The sequence below is a fragment of the Mandrillus leucophaeus genome, unplaced genomic scaffold (assembly GCF_000951045.1).
Source record: "Mandrillus leucophaeus isolate KB7577 unplaced genomic scaffold, Mleu.le_1.0 Scaffold538, whole genome shotgun sequence".
NCBI lineage: Eukaryota > Metazoa > Chordata > Mammalia > Primates > Cercopithecidae > Mandrillus > Mandrillus leucophaeus.
In genome coordinates, this window is record NW_012105786.1 from 986,888 (window position 1) to 1,000,937 (window position 14,050).

At 40.0% G+C, this 14,050-nt stretch overlaps 1 protein-coding gene across 2 annotated transcripts in view; it reads left to right on the forward strand.

The window, feature by feature from the left end:
• The first annotated feature begins 160 nt into the window (after nucleotides 1-160).
• The window catches only part of ATL2 (atlastin GTPase 2), a 77,634-nt gene continuing 63,744 nt past the window's right edge, over nucleotides 161-14,050 (forward strand). For both annotated transcript variants that reach the window (XM_011997338.1, XM_011997339.1), the window contains exon 1: nucleotides 161-579. In XM_011997338.1, the coding sequence (XP_011852728.1) occupies nucleotides 516-579 (64 nt within the window). In that variant the 5' untranslated portion in view covers nucleotides 161-515. The remainder of the gene's footprint in view (nucleotides 580-14,050) is intronic.

Below are 14,050 nucleotides of genomic sequence, written 5' to 3' on the forward strand. Positions count from 1 at the left end.
AGGAAGGGGTGGCCGGGGCACGATGGGCCCCGCGGAGGAGGAGGTCGCGCGGGGAGCAGACACCTTGCTGCCGGGTCCGAAAGCTCCTTAGACACCCTTCCTGGAGGGAACCGCAGTCCGCAGGCCAGGGCTCTGTCCCCGGGCTCGCGTTTCGGGGCTCCTCGGCTCCCGAACCCATTCGCGCGGGTTGTGCGTGGCTAGGGTGCAAGTCCAGATTTTCGGTCAAACTGGGGTTATGAGCCGTTTACGAGTCATTTGGACGATAGTAAGGCCTGATCACTCTGAAAGTGTCTGTGGTGTGAAGTCACCTGATCCTTGACTCCCTGCTTTTGCTGAATGTGAGCTCCTACTGTACGTGTACCAGGAGCGCCCCTGCCCCCTTGAAGACGCAGTTGCGTTGGCAGCGCAGTGTTGTGTATCCCTCTCACTCATAACACCCCTATTTATAGGAGTTTAGCATTTGATCTCGCACTGTGGTGCGAATTGATCGCATGAAATCCTGATTGAAAATTTTAATGGTACTTAAGAAAGGCGTAAAGTTTTTTCAAAGGCTTATAAATAGTAAAAGCCTACGGTTTGGTAAGTACGGCCAAGATAAGAGTTTATTATTAAATACACTAAATACGAGCTCGGGTCTTAAGATTCCTTTTTTTACAGTCTGTAAAGGTTTTGCTGGATACAATGTAAAACATTTTGGTATGATATTAACCACAAGGACTCGCTTTAATAGGAAAGTTTATTTGAAATATACTTCATCATTCCTGGTAGTCCTTGGCGCATGTCAGAGGTGATGACAGACCGGAGTTTTGCTAAGGGAGAAAGAAAAGGAAATAAAGCTTATTTTATTATTGTCTGCCAACCAAAACACTTGACAGAACTGTTTGTACAATGGTAGCACTCTGTAGAATAAAATACTACCAAAGAAGAAGCTTCGCCTTAGATCTGTGCTGGTTGGATTTCTTAAGTAATTAGTTGTTTTGGAATGCGGATGGATTAATTTCGCTCTTTTGGTTGGACTCTAGGGGAAGATGTGTGTATTCTTTTCTTTCTTCTTTTCCTTTTTTTTGAGGTAAGAGTTTTAGATGCAGTTTCAAAATATTCTGTGTATTTACCTTATGAAAAGAAATATACGTTTATACTTCAGTTATGGTTATCAAAGTTTTTGTGCTGTGTGGTACCTTGAGAAGAGGTGATACTCTTCAGATTGTTGTTGAAATAGGGCCCACCATTTATTATTTAATAAATGCTTTTGTCTGCTACTCATAGGTTTTTGTCCTTTATTTTTTAGGACGGGGCAGGAAGACCTTCACTTGATAGCCATTCCTAGCAAATGATTGCCTAAAACAGCTCCTATATCTGCTTATTTGCTCCGAGTCACTCATTAATGAGTTAAAAACTAAATGAAGTTGGTAGGATTTGTGTTTAAGAAGAAACAGGCTGTGAATGAACAGGGAATCATCTATTTTTGACTGTGTAGAAACTGTTTGTCTCCCTCTGCTTCCTGGAGAAATAAGCTTCAAACACCAAGTTGGGGTGACTCAAGTGTCACTTTAGTAGTTTAGTGTTAGGAAGATGATTTGTGTTTATTCTTTTAGGAATGTAGGATCTTTAGAAAGCCAATAAGCCCTCATTTTATTTGCTTTTAAAGTTGATAGGATTCTGTAGATATGATTAAATCTGTTTAGTAAAGTGTTTTGGAATACTTCAAAATTATTTAGGGAGAAGGAGCTGCCTTACAGTAAAGATATTATAGGGAAAAGAAACCCTGAGTGAAAAATAAGATTATGGCCTTAAGTCAAGTACACATAGGTGTATTTCAGGATTCGTTTTTCTGTGACTGTATTGTAACTTTAAAGTTTTGGAATATTCACAAGTATAAGTAACTTGAAATTGTTAGACCTTTTCCAAAATTATGCTTTTTCCACAGTTGGTATTAGGCAGCTGCTAAGAATACGGGGAGACTGGTTAACTAGTTTGATGATGCTGAAGTTCAACATATGTTTTTTAAATTTGAGAACTTCATAGCAAGATGTATTAAAAAATTGTTAACGGTCATTTGGAAGACCTGTCTGACACACACAATTGTCAGCAAAGCTGTTTGGCAGGCTCTTAAAGTTAACAGCCAGAAATGTAAGGCATAGGAGTAGAAGTTAAACATTTTTTTGGTAATGGTGGTTTAGAGCTTTACAGAGCAAGGATTTTCTCCAGATAAGTGCAGTGAAGCAGCTTTTTAATTTTCTTTCTTCTTTTTAAAGTGTAATGGTATTCTGATTTTCTAGACATTTTGGGTTTTCAAAGTCCAGGTGTATTATTTACTTGCTCGAAAATTTGCGAGTTATTTACTTTAAGGAATGTAGATGTGAACATAGAATAACTGAACTTGATTCCACGGTTAATTCATTACTCTAGTTGGTTTCTTCCTATCCGTTCGTCCTCCACACCACGCGTGATACAGAACACTTGAGGGCTTTCTCTACGGCTTTAAAAATGGATAGCAGTCTGAGTGTGATGGCTCACGCCTGTAATCCCAACACTTTCGGAGGCCGAGGCAGGTGGATCACCTGAGGTCAGGAGTTTGAGACCAGCCTGACCAACTAAAAATACAAAATTAGCCGGGTGTGGTGGCGCATGCCTGTAATCCCAGCTACTTGGGAGGCTGAGGTAGGAGAATCACTTGAACCTGGGAGGTGGAGGTTGCAGTGGCACATGCCTGTAATCCCAGCTACTTGGGAGACTGAGGCAGGAGAATCGTTTGAACCTGGGAGGTGGAGGTTGCAGTGGCACATGCCTGTAATCCCAGCTACTCGGGAGGCTGAGGCAGGAGAATTGCTTGAACCTGGGAGGTAGAGGTTGTAGTGAGCTAAGATCATGCCAGTGCACTCCAGCCTGGGCAACAAGAGCAATATTCTGTCCCCCCAAAAAAAAGGATAGCAGGAAGAAAATACAAACCTGAAAATATGATGGCATTAGGATAACACTTGGTAGATATTATAGAAAGAAGTAGAACAATTAGTAAAGGAAGTAGAACAATTCTGTTACGGACATGGAGAAGCATGAAGTATTCAGAAGTGCAAGGCCAAAATAACTTTTACAAATGGTTTTCTAAGTTATGGAACATGTCTCTACGTGCTTGGGTGTACACACATATTGCTAAACTTGGATACAGTTTTGTAAAAATATGTGTATTTAAGTAGCCACCTTCACTACCTATTCTGAGACAAATGGCTGTGTGGTGTATGGTCTGATGATAGTTACTAGAAACAACTTTCAAGTCATAAAAGACTAACATCCTCTGTTTTCCCAAGAAGATAGCATGTACTTTTGATTGACCTTGGATTTGGTCTTCTGATCAGTACAAGTAGAATCTAGGGGATTCCCTTGCTTAAGCTACTAGCTTAATAAAAAGTAGTATTCATACAACTCTTGTTCATACAACTTTATAATTGGCACCCAAACAACCACTTAGAGGCTAGCTGGATATCCTGCTGGCGGGTAACTGTAATAACTTGTTGGAGAAGTATGTAACTGGTGAAAGATACTTATCTAGGATCTCTAGTACATTTTATCTTTTATTGCAAAGATGCTCTGATTGTGGCGGCATTGCAAAGATGCTCTGATTGTGGTGGCAATGCGTCTTTAATCATAAGGAGGATATAATGTAGTGGGAAAAGAACGAGGAGTCAAATGAGTGATTTCACTTAAGCTCTCTGAGCCTTGAGCCCTCATACAGTAGTGATAATCTGTAACAAGGCTGTCATGGGAAACAGATGTTAGGGTACAAGTGTTTTGTAGTGCTTTACAGTTTGTAGAAGTGTCTTAAGGCATAGTAACATATATGTAACAATGTACCAGTGTGGCTACTTGTGTTATTATGCTATTATATATAACGTGTATATTTGCAATAAAAAGTTATAATTTTTCCTGTAATGTGGACAGAGATTTAGTTTGGGCAAGGGTGGTAGGCAAGTTTTAAATTTTAGCTGTAAAATGTTGATAATATGTTCATGATAGGGTTATTGTAAGTATCAAATGTGTTAAAAGTGCTTAACCCAGTGCCAAATAGTCTGTTGGAGGTGGTGGTTACTATAACGGGTGGTTATTTAAGATGAACCTTTGAACTAAAAAGTAATTTTCAAAATAGGCAACTTGGAAGGTGTTTGTTCAGTTTTTAACATAAGATATGATTATATATTCATGCTTCTTAGCTATCTTCATTTTAATAAACGTGCATTTTAGACAGTTTAATCCTGGCGGCAAAGTAGTTCTTCTGGAATTGTTTATTTCAATTATAGGATTTCATGTGAGTAGTTACAGCAGTTTCCAAGTATGCTTGTCCCTTGGTATCCATGGGAAATTAGTTCTAGGACCTTCCTCTGATGACAGAATTCAAGGATGCTCCAGTCCCTGGTATAACATGGTATAGTATTTGCATAGAACCTATGTACATCCTCCTATATACTTTAATCTCTAGACTGTAATACCTAATACAATGTAAATCATTGTTATACTGTATGCTTAGGGAATAATGACAAGAAAAAATTGTACATGTTCAGTACAGATGCAATTAAAGAATTTTTCTATTCCTGGTTGGTTGAATTCATGGATGTAGGACCCATAGATATGGAGGGCTGACTTGACTGTATAGTGCATTGGCTTTTCAAACAGTAAATCTGCAAAATCTAACTTGGATCTGTTATGCACAGGATTGCCAAAAAAAAAAAAAAAAAAAAAACCCTATTAACTTGAAACCGTACTAACAGTGAATCTCATAAAACCTTATTTTTCCCTTCATTTAATCCTTTAGAATAGAGTCATGGACAGTGATTAGAGCTACATCCATCTTTAACATTTTAACTTTAGTTCTATAAACTTCCTATGACTTTTGAAATGGATTTAGAATGGAAACTTGGATTTTAATACTAGGTCTGTAATGTTATTTATTTATTTATTTATTCTGAGACAGAGTCTCCCTTTGTCACCCAGGCTGGAGTACAGTGGCGTGATCTTGGCTCACTGCAATCTCCACCTCATGGGTTCAAGCGATTCTCGTGCCTCAGCCCCCCAAGTATCTGGGACTATAGGCGTCTGCCACCACGTCCTGCTAATTTTTGTATTTTTAGTAGAGACGGGGTTTCACCATGTGGGGCAGGCTGATCTCAAACTCCTGACCTCAGGTGATCTACCCGCCTTGGCCTCGCAAAGTGCTGGGATTACAGGCATGAGCCACTGCACCCTGCCTGGGTCTGTAATGTTTTTCTGTAACATTTTTTTCCCCTTCCCAGTGGTTAATATCTACCCTAGCAAACTTATAGTGATTTTTTTTTTTCAATTTTGTTTTGTTTCTATTTTTTGAAATGAGGTCTTGCCCTGTTGCCCAGGCTGGAGTGCAGTGGCGTGATTACCACTCACTGCAGTTTTGACCTCCCTGGCTCAAGTAGTCTTCCTGAATCAGCCTCTTGAGTAACTAAGACTACGGGAGTGTACTACCATGCCTGACTAGGTTTTAAAATTTTTTTGTGGAAATGGGGTCTCCCTGTCTTGTCCAGGTTAGTGTCAAACTCCTGGACTTAAGTGATCCTTCCATCTCGGCCTCCCAAGTGTTGGGATTACAGGCATCAGCCACCATACCCAGCCATTTCTTTCTTTCTTTTTTTTTTTTTTATTAAAGAGGTAAAACCTATAAATGCACTTTAGAAATTTGAAAGCCTTCTATAAAGAAACTCGTTAAAGGAGGAAAGTTGGCGCAGTAAATGGGGAGCTTTTTAAACATTTCAATGAATGAATTTGTGGGATGCCAAAAGTTGGTTTAATTTTACCTTTATCAGAATTGGGGAGTTGATTTTTGCCATTTCCTAATCTTTTTTTATCTTTTTATATGTTTTTCTTTAATTCCACCCCCCCGCCGCCCCGAGATAGGGGCTAGTCTTGTTGCCCAGGCTGGAGGGCAGTGGCTCTGTCACAGCTTGCTGCAACCTTGAACTTCTGGGGTGTGCCCTCTGCCCCCACCACTTCAGCTTTCTATGTGGCTAGGTCTACAGGCTTGCACTACCCTGCTGGGCCAGGGATTGATTGATTTGTTTTGTTTTGAGATCGAGTCTCGCTCTGTTGCTCAGGTTGGAGTGCAGTGGCACCGACTTGGCTCACTGCAGCCTCTACTTCTGGGTTCAAGCGATTCTCCTGCCCCAGCTTCCAAAGTAGCTGGGACTACAGGCACCCGCTACCATGCCTGGCTAATTTTTGTATTTTTTAGTAGAGACGGTCTTACCACATTGGTCAGGCTGGTCTCAAACTCCTGACCACAAGTGATCCGCCTGCCTTGGGCTCCCAAGGTGCTGGAATTACAGGCATGAGCCACTGTGCTGGCTGGGTTGATTTTTTTTTTTTTTTGAGACAGAGTCTCACTCTGTCTCCCAGGCTGGAGTGCAATGGCGTGATCTCGGCTTACTGTAATCTCTACCTCACAGGTTCAAGTGCTTCTCCTGCCTCAGCCTCCCGAGCAGCTGGGATTACGGGCGCCTACCACCGCACCTGGCTCATTTTTGTATTTTTAGTAGAGACAGGGTTTCTCCATGTTGGCCAGGCTGGTTTCAAACTCCTGATCTCGGGTGATCCGCCCACCTCGGCCCCCAAAGTGCTGGGATTACAGGTGTGAGCCACCCTCTGGTCTTGATTTTTTTAAATGACAAATCTGAGAGAAGTTTTGACGGGAAAACACCCCTGTTCTTAGATTTTTTTCAAGATGGCTATTAATAACATCTTCACAAATTGCTGTTTTCTTTTTATCAGCACTTTTTATTTTTTATTTATGTACTTATTTTTGAGACAGGGTCTCAAATATGCAGCCTTCACCTTCTGGGCTCAAGTGAACCTCCTGCCTTAGTCGCCTGAGTAGCTGGGACTTACAGGTGTGTGCCACCGTGCCTGGCTAATTAAAAAAAAAAAAATTGGTTGGTGTGGTGGCTCACACCTGTAATCCCAGCACTTTGGGAGGCTGAGGCAGGTGGATCACGAAGTCAGGAGTTCGAGACCAGCCTGAGCAACATAGTAAAACCCCGTGTCTACTAAAAAAAAAAATTGTTTTTTCTTTGAGACAGAGTCTTACTCTGTCACCTAGGCTGGAGTGCAGTAGAGCAATCTCGGCTCACTCTACCTTCTGAGTTCAAGCGATTGTCGTGCCTCTGCCTCCCAAGTAGGTGGGATTACAGGCATGTGCCACCACGCCCAGCTAATTTTGTATTTTTAGTAGAGATGGGTTTCATCTCTACTAAAAATGGGCTGGTCTCGAACTCCTGACGTCAGGTGATCCACCGACCTTGGCCTCCCAAAGTGCTGGGATTACAGACGTGAGGCACCGCACCCGGCCTGGCATGTACATTTTCAAGAGTAATGCCACACATGGCTAGATCCATTCAGAAAGGTTTTACCCATTTATTCTTCATGAGGGTTAGGTTTGTGCTTGTTTGCAAGTACCTTTGTTCACGGTGGGTGTTGTTAATTAAAAATAAATGCCAACGTATAGGTAAAAATGGGCATAGTACTAGTTTAATTTGCAAATTTTTGATTGTAGTTAATGTTGGAATAGTAATATGGTAATTGAAAATGTGAATTACTTAATTTACTTTTTTAGAGATGAAGTATCAGTATGTAGCCCAGGCTAGTCTCGAACTCCTGGGGTTAAGTGATCCTCCTACCTTCACCTCTCAGAGTGCTGGGATTACAGGTGTTAGCTACTGTGCCCAGCCCTGAATTTTTTTTATTAATTGCTTTTTAATATTTTTTGAGCATTTCTCAGTATTTCCTTTATTGTTTTATAAAAGCCTGTTTGCATGCAGGAAATTATTTTTCATATTTGCTTTTTAATTTTGTGTTTTTCGGTGAGAATTGTGTGTGTTGGTTTCTTTTGTGTTTTTCTTAAATAAATTGGCAATTTTTTTGAACGTATTAGTGGTAGTCTGTTAGTCTTTAGGCGTGCTATTGGAGTACTTTTAAAAAGTTGTTTTAGGCCAGGTGTGGTGGCTTAACGTTTGTAATACCAGCACTTTGGGAGGCCAAGGTGGGCAGATCACCTGAAGTCAGAAGTTTGAGACCAGCCTGGACAACATGGTGAAACCCCGTTTCTACTAAAAATACAAAAATTAGGTGGGCCTGGTGGCGAGTGCCTATAATCCCAGCTACTACAGAGGCTGAGGCTGGAGAATCACTTAAACTCTGGAGGTGGAGGTGGCAGTGAGCCGAGATCGCACTGTTGCACTCCAGCCTGGGTGACAAGAGTGAAACTCCGTCTCAAAAAAAAAAAAAAAAAATTGTTTCAAACTGTTTTTTTTTGAGACGGAATCTCGCTCTGTTGCCCAGGCTGGAGTGCAGTGGCATGAACTCGGCTCACCTCAAGGTCCGCCTCCTGGGTTCACGCCATTCTCCTGCCTCAGCCTCCCTTGTAGCTGGGACTACAGACGCCAGCCACCATGCCCGGCTAATTTTTTTTTGTATTTTTAGTAGAAACGGAGTTTCACCATGTTAGTCAGGATGGTCTCGATCTCCTGGCCTTGTGATCTGCCTGCCTTGGCCTCCCAAAGTGCTGAGATTACAGGCATGAGCCACCACACCTGGCCTTAAATTGTTAATGATATATCGATTGTTTATTCCTCTCTCTTTTTATTGTCAGAGAGTGGGCATCTCTTTTTAGTGCCTAGTAGTGTGGTAGAAGAGAAGCAAGCTTAGGAGCTGGGTTCAGATCTCTACAAACAAGTTTTAGTTTCCTAAAGTAAAAACAACCTACCTGAAAAGTTTTAAGATTAAAAGATAATGTCTTGACTATGTGTGGTGGCTCGTGCCTCTAATCCTAGCACTTTGGGAGGCTGAGGCTGCAGGATGGAGCTGAGCCTGGGTGACATAGTGAGACTCTGTTGCTAAAAAATAATAGTAATAGTAATGAAGATAATGTCTTAAAGTGTTTGGCATGTACTGAGTGCACAAAGTTATCATCTCTTCTCTTGAGGGTAGGACATGAAGGGACTGGGGTTAGTTTTCTTTTGGAACTAGAGGCCGGAATGGGACAGACAAATAGAGGACCATACTTAGACAAAGAATTAGCTTTTTTCCCTTGATGGTTTTAGTTGACATATTGTGTAGCTACCTTATAAAAGGGCTTTTGAGCTGCTTGTAGCTAATACCTACAAAAAATAATGTGGGACAGGTGCTTGCTCTAAGCTTTCGTGTAGATCATAGAGACTTTATGCATATTTGTGAGTTAAGTTTATTATTAAGCTTATATGTTCTGAAGTAGAAATTGCCATGTGTTAGAGTTGTAGAGGAACATTTCATGGAAGAGGGAGGCTTTGTCACACTTTGAAGAATGGTTAGATCTTAGAGAGCAAAGTGTAGGCTTTGCCACTGGTTTGAAGATAAAAAGATAGGCAGTATTTTGGTAACTTTTATGACATAATTTAAACATTTGACCCTGATTTCTGAGAATTTTCAGTCTAAGAGAGATGCTTAAAAAAATACTTAAAAGCAATTAGAGGCAACTGAAAGACCAAATGGTATTAGAGTATGCCTAATAAAAAAAAAGGAATGGGGCTGTTTTTCCGTAGCCAAATAGAGCAAAGAATTGGTTTAAATAACTGGACAATTCCTGGAAAAACTGTCTGAGGGGCTCAAAATGCAACTTAAAAACTGTGCTAATGTCTCCTTCCTTCCTCCTGTTTTTGAGTGTGTGTGTTTATTTACTACAAGGAATCCTGACATGTACCCTCAAATTGCCAAACTAGAGAGGGGACAAAAGGAGAGTATAGTGCGAAGCTCTGACTTTATTTTTGTTTTTTTGTTTTTTTCAAATTAGTCACATTTTATCTAGTTGGAAGGATGTTTATTTGTCTTCTTTTGGCACCATTCCCTTCTTTTCACAGCTGCTCTTGTAGTAGGAATTTTGTCTGTATTGAGCCAAGTCTGGAATTTGAGTGAATACTTACCTTTTGTTTTATTGAGACAGAGTTTTGCTGTCGTTGCCCAAGCTGGAGTGCAGTGGCGCTGTCTCGTCTCACTGCAACCTCCGCCTCCCAGGTTCAAACCATTCTCTTACCTCAGCTTCCCGAGTAACTGGGATTTTAGGTACATACCACCACAACCGGCTAATTTTTTTCCTTTCGAGATGGAGTCTCATTCTGTCACCCAGGAGTGATCTCTGCTCACTGCAACCTCTGCTTCCAGGGTTCAAGCGATTCTCCTACTTCAGCTTCCCAAGTAGCTTGAACTACAGGCGCCTGCCCCCACGCCCAGCTAATTTTTTTTTGTATTTTTAGTAGTGATGGGATTTCACTATGTTGGACAGGCTGGTCTCGGACTCTTGACCTTGTAATCCACCCACCTTGGCCTCCCAAAGTGCTGAGATTACAGGTGTGAGCCACTGCACCTGGTCAATTTTTTGTATTTTTAGTAGAGAAGGGTTTCACCATGTTGGCAGGGCTGGTCTTGAACTCCTGACCTCAGGTGTTCCGCCTGCCTTGGCCTCCCAAAGTGCTGGGATTACAGGCGTGAGCCACCGTGCCTGGCCTTCTCTTTTTTTAAACTGCTGCTGTAACAGTCATCAGAGGTAGAGAGATGTGGCAGAATGGAACTTAGTGTCTAAATTTCCAGAGTATTGGCATAAAGCTTTTTGAAATTTGTCATAGTAGCCCTATTCAATCTAAATGTCTATTCTAAATTTAAATATTCTAACTTTAAGTGTGTGTGTGTATATATGTATGTATGTATGTGTGTGTGTATGATTCCCTTGCTAACTGGCTATCCCAAATTTCATAGTTCTTTTATGGGCTTGATACTTTACAACTCTTACAAAGTTGGTTTTTGAGCCTAAAAGAGAATGCTTAAACTATATGTCCGAGTCAAGGAAACCTTCTCTGTTTTTGAGTAATTCTTGATCCCTGTGCTACAAAATCTTGAAGCTCTTAGAGTCATTGTACTAAAAATACTTCCGGAAATAGAAATGTAGTACATTGTTTTTTTATAAGGCATGTAAAAAAGTGAGTGTCTCTTATAACAAATATGGAATAATTTAGTGTTATCTGTGGCCTTAGGCCAAAGAATGATGTTGAAGAACTGGCTCTTCCATTTTTACTGTCACCTCTTGACTTTGGACTTCTCACTTTATATCCAGGCTCTTGAAATTGCCTTATATCTGATTTGCTCATTACACTTCTTACTCATCACTTTGAGTTTATCTCTGCAACACATTTTTGAATCTCTCTCTCCTCTGCTCTGAAATTGTCAGTGGTACTCCTCAGGGATGATGTCCAGCATTCTTAGACCATACTTTTATTTTTGTTTTGTTTTATTTTATTTTTGAGATGGAGTCTTGCTCTGTGGCCCACGCTGGAGTGCAGTGGCGCAATCTTGGCTCACTGCAACCTCTGCCTCCTAGGTTCAAGTGATTCTTCTGCCTCAGCCTCCTGAGTAGTTGGTATTACAGGCATCCGCCACCACGCCCGAGTAATTTTTGTATTTTTACTAGAGACAGGGTTTCACCGTGTTGGTCAGGCTGGTCTCCAACTCCTGACCTTATGATCTGCCTGCCTTGGCCTCCCAAAGTGCTGGGATTACAGGCTTGAGCTACTGTGCCCGGCTCAGACTACATTTTTAAAGTTAGCCTGAATCTGATCCTCAGGGCTTAAGAGATGCAGCCGTCTTCAGAATGTCTTTATTGATAACCCTAGTTTAGATAATCCAAAAAGGACTGCTTTTTTTACTCAAATAGCATTTCCTTTATATTATAGTATCCTTTTATACTTGTTTGTGTTAGAACTATTAAGAGTAAGGACTGTTGTTATTGAATTGTACTTCTGTCTAGCATAGTGCCTTGCTCTCTAGTTACCAGTGTGAAGTAGGTACGGTGGGAGGTCTTCCTCGTAATTCATGACACATTGGATAGTAGGTGTCCTGAGAATTGTTGGAGTCAGTGAATAGGAAACAGGGAGTTGCACATTTACTTATATTTAAATATATGTGCATATCTTGCCAAAGATGGGCAAATAGACTTTTATTGCATCCTATATTTTAAAGGTATGCAATTTAACACTTGCCCTTCTAGAAAGTTTATGAAGAAAAAATTGTTCCCCAAATATTGGGAGACTATGTAAATGATTTGCTGACTGTATAAATAAATATTAACTAGGAAATTTTTGGAAAAATAGCTGTATGCCAAGATTTGTTACAAAGATGATAAATAACCCCTCCCCCCCACCTTTTAAATAAACAACTTGTATTTTTGGTAACTTTTTTCAGGTTTCTAGAAATACTAAGCATATAAGAATTCAGTTCTGAGTTTATTCAACAAACGTGCTCATTTGATAATGAAGACACTAACAGTTTGGCTTAGTTGGAAGATGATGCATTTTGACAATTACAAAGACCTGGTCGTGCATCCTGAGCTGACCACTTACAAAATGTGTGTCCTTGCAGATTGCTTAATCTGAGCTTCAGTGTCCTCCTTTATGGAAACGAGGAAACTCATAGCTACTCCACAAAATGATTTTGAGGTTTAAGGAGATAATAGGCACATAGTAGGCACTCTGTGTTTTTCACTCTTTGTAGTAAAAGCTACAACACCTAAAATTATTTCATACAGTAAATTATTTTGAGGGATGAGAAAGTTACTAATAATATTTCCTCTTTTCCTCCAGATGTCCATGTCTTTCAGTTCTTTGCTCAAATGTCATCTTGTAGGAGAAGCTATCTCTGACTATTGTCTTAAATGACAACTCCTGCCTCCATTTCCCTTGGCTTGCTTTGCTTTTTTCTCTGTAGCACTTAACACTCGCTGATGTCATACATGTTTTCTGTTGCTCTATCTTTAGGATGTAAGCTCCTATGGGCAGAATTTTTGTTGTTGTTCTTAATTTTGTTTTACTACTGAATCTATAGTTCTCAGAACTGTGTTGTAGGTGTTCAGTGACTATTGAAAGAATAAAGATTTATGCATCTCCAGTTCTAGACCTTTCACCCCTTGTGTCAGAATTGCCACGGTGCTGGTTAATGGGGTGCTTGTTAAAAATGTAGATTTCTGGACTCTATGGATCAGCTGAATTAGACTCTGGAGGTGGGGTCTAAGAATCTGTATTCTAAGCCGGTTACCCAGATGGTTCTTAAACTCTAGTGGGTGTGAGACTCACTGTTTTACGGTGTGGCTGTGGCTCATTCAATATTGACAGTATTAACTCAGTCATAGGTCCATGATAAATAATTGAATTACAAATGTGTTGACCTTTCTTTAGTGAGCAGTTTTTTTACCCTGTGATATGTATGGTGAGGAAGGGTTATGTGTATTTGTAATTGTGATTATTTTGGTTACTCTAGTTTTTTCCCAAACATCTAGTTTAATGTGGAACTTTAGGGAGCTAGAAATCTCAAATACCAGATGTTAGTGAATCCACCTTTCCCAAGCAAAAACAAGCTCTTTAAACCCATTCTTATTCTGCACTTGTAGTTTTGTACTCAAAAGAATTTATTAGCTAATATTAGGGATTTATTTTAAATGATAAGCATCATTATGTGGACTGATTTGAATCTCCTTTCTATGGCTGTATCACTGGGGAGCAATGATTGATCTGTTTAAGAATTAATCCTATAACATCGAAAAGCAGTTTGGTATAGTGGAAACAGCATGGGTTTAAAAGAAATCTTGATGCATGCATTACCTTTTAGCTGTAGAATCTGAAATAATTTTTTAAAAAATATTTGAATATCCACATTTCCTCTCTCTGAAATGGGGCTAATAGCTAAGTTACTGGGTTGTTGAGAGGATTATTTCATTGAGTCATTTCAGTAAATGTAAGTTTTCTTGCCTGTGGAAGTAAATTTTTAGGCAAATTAAAATGTTTCATTCAAAGCAATTGTAATGTATTTCAAACTTACAAAAATGACAGAGAAAGATAAAATAGATACCCAAGTAGCCATTGCATTAACCTAATATATAATATTTGCCATATTGATTTCAAATCCTTTTTAAAAGAGAAATAAAATGTTACTATGCAGTTGAATGGTTCTCCTAATAACCTTT